The sequence below is a fragment of the Penaeus chinensis genome, chromosome 32, assembly GCF_019202785.1.
Source record: "Penaeus chinensis breed Huanghai No. 1 chromosome 32, ASM1920278v2, whole genome shotgun sequence".
NCBI classification, from domain to species: Eukaryota; Metazoa; Arthropoda; class Malacostraca; order Decapoda; family Penaeidae; genus Penaeus; species Penaeus chinensis.
The window spans coordinates 24,559,030-24,561,529 of NC_061850.1; the positions used below are offsets into that span (position 1 = coordinate 24,559,030).

A 2,500-nucleotide genomic window follows, 5' to 3' on the forward strand; every position below is an offset into this window, starting at 1 on the left:
GCCGACTACTCGCGCGACCACTGCGCGCCGGAGGGCCACCTCTCCAGCGAGGAAGCGGCGCAGCGGCGGCAGAAGGCGGCGGCGAAGATCAAGAAGGAGTACCGGCGCCTGAAGCGGGAGAACATGACGGAGGAGGAGATCCGCGCTCAGCGGGCGCTGATGGCGGCGCTGTGCAGGATGCGGAGGCAGCTTCGGCAGGAGAGCATGAGTGAGGAGGAGCTTCGGGCGCGGCGGGCGGCGGCGGCGGCGGCCCAGAGGGAGCTGCGGCGGCGCGCGCGGGAGAACATGACGCCGGAGGAGCTGGCGGCGCACCGGGCGATGGTGGCGGCGGCGCAGCGGGAGCTCCGGCGGCGCGCGCGGGACCGGATGACGGATGAGGAGCTGCGGGAGCACCGGGCGGCGGTGGCGGCGGCGCAGAGGGAGCTGCGGCGCCGCGCGCAGGAGAGGATGTCTGAGGACGAGCTCAAGCAGCGGCGCGCGGCCGTGGCGGCGGCCCAGCGCGAGCTGCGCAAGCGGGCGCGCGAGAGCATGACGGAGGAGCAGCTGATGGAGCACAAGGCGGCCATCGCGGCCGCCCAGCGCGAGCTGCGGCGCCGCGCCAGGGAGAGGATGACGGAGGAGGAGCTGAAGGCGCGGCGCGCGGCGGTGGCGGCGGCGCAGAGGGACCTCCGCAAGCGCGCCCGCGAGGGCATGTCGGAGGAACAGCTGCGGGAACACAAGGCCGCCATCGCCGCGGCGCAGCGGGAGGCGCGGCGGAAAGAGCGAGAGAAGATGTCTGACGAGGAGCTGCGGGCGCGACGCGCGGCCGCCGCACAGGCCCGGCGGGAGCTGCGGCGCCGCGAGCGGGAGAAGATGAGCGACGACGAGCTGAAGGCGCACCGGGCGGCGGTGGCGGCGGCGGCGGCGGCGCGGCGGGCGCGGCGCCAGTCCATCCCGGAGACCGTGCCGAAGGAGGAGGAGCCGTCGCAGGACCACCTCGACGCGTACCGCCTGCAGCTGGAGGACCTGTCGCGCGTGGATCCGGCGGCGGCGCAGCCCGGCGACGACTACCAGGTGCGGGAGCACATGTCGCGGCCCGAGCAGGCGCTGCCGCCGCCGGTCAACAGCTACCACCCGCACCACGGCAGCATGGCGCGCCTGGAGCAGCCGCTGCAGCAGCCCGTGGACAACTACCACCTGCACCTGGAGAGCCTGTCCCGCATGGAGCACCACCCGCTGCCGCACCCCATGATGGACGCCTACCACCGCCACGAGGGCCTGGCCAGGGTGGAGCAGCAGCTGCACCGCCCCGTCGACGCCTACCAGTTCCCGCTGGGGAGCCTCTCGCGGGTGGAGCACCCCCACGCGCACCACCCCGGGGCGCAGCAGCCGGCGTGGATGACCGACCCGCGGCTGCAGGGCTCCAACGCCCTCGTGGCCCACCTGCCGCTGCCCGTGAAGGAAGCCGACACGGGCGACGGCTGAGCCCGCGAGCCCGAGGGCGCCGCGGAAGAAGACGACGACGAGTGACCTTCGCCTCGCGGGGCGGGCGTCCGGCCAGCGGAGCCGTCGTGGTGGCTTCAAGGAGACGCCGGATAGTAGTAATGACAAACCAAATGCGGATAGTAATAACTCTGATACAATCCACTTTGTTGTGCAGTTTCCAAGCACTTTTGGGACGCCATTGCACAGACTCTTTGAACGAGACAGTACACATGACCTGAATACATTTAATGCTGTTCCCTCGTCTCATGAAACGAACAAGTGACTGCATTCATGACCTCCAAGTCAAGGGAATGGAGAAGAGACGAAATTAAGGCGGAGGGAAGAAAAGAAACGGAAATCCTTATGAAGAGGAAAAGAAAAGAACAGGGGAAGATGCGTAAGTGAGAGATGATATACGTACAAGATGTGTATGTTGCAGGAAGTGGGTGAATCGTGTGGCATCATTATTCATTCATTCATTCATAAACAAACTCGTGTCCAAGAGAACACACGCAAACACGTACGCCCATTCTGACGCCCACTCTCTCGCTCTTGTCCACGTCCACATACATTACCCTTACATACACTTTCATGTACTTACATACACTTACACTCACACGAACATGTACACATAAACATAAAAGTTCATGTATATGTACACATACACGTACACATAAACATACACATAAACATACACATAAACATACACATAAACATACACATAAACATACACATAAACATACATAAACATACACATAAACATACACATAGATACGTGCACACACGCATCCTTCTCAATATTCAATATTCATTGTGTGTGTGTGTGTGTGTGTGTATCTGTGTGTGTGTGTGTGTGTGTGTGTGTGTGTGTGTGTATGTGTGTGTGTGTGTGTGTGTGTGTGTGTGTGTGTGTGTGTGTGTTGTATATATATGTGTGTGTGTGTGTGTGTGTGTGTGTGTGTGTGTGTGTGTGTGTGTGTGTGTGTGTGTGTGTGTGTGTGAGTGAGTGTGTGTGTGTGTGTGTGATAGGCAGTTA

The 2,500-nt window shown here is 62.3% G+C and overlaps 1 protein-coding gene across 1 annotated transcript in view; it reads left to right on the top strand.

Annotated features, from left to right (window-relative positions):
* LOC125042396 (trichohyalin-like) overlaps positions 1–2,165 on the top strand; it is a 68,614-nt gene extending 66,449 nt beyond the window's left edge. Inside the window, exon 6 of the mRNA XM_047638013.1 lies at positions 1–2,165. This exon is cut by the window's left edge and continues 21 nt beyond it. Coding sequence (XP_047493969.1) covers positions 1–1,464 — 1,464 coding nt within the window. The 3' untranslated portion in view covers positions 1,465–2,165.
* The last annotated feature ends 335 nt before the right edge of the window (positions 2,166–2,500 follow it).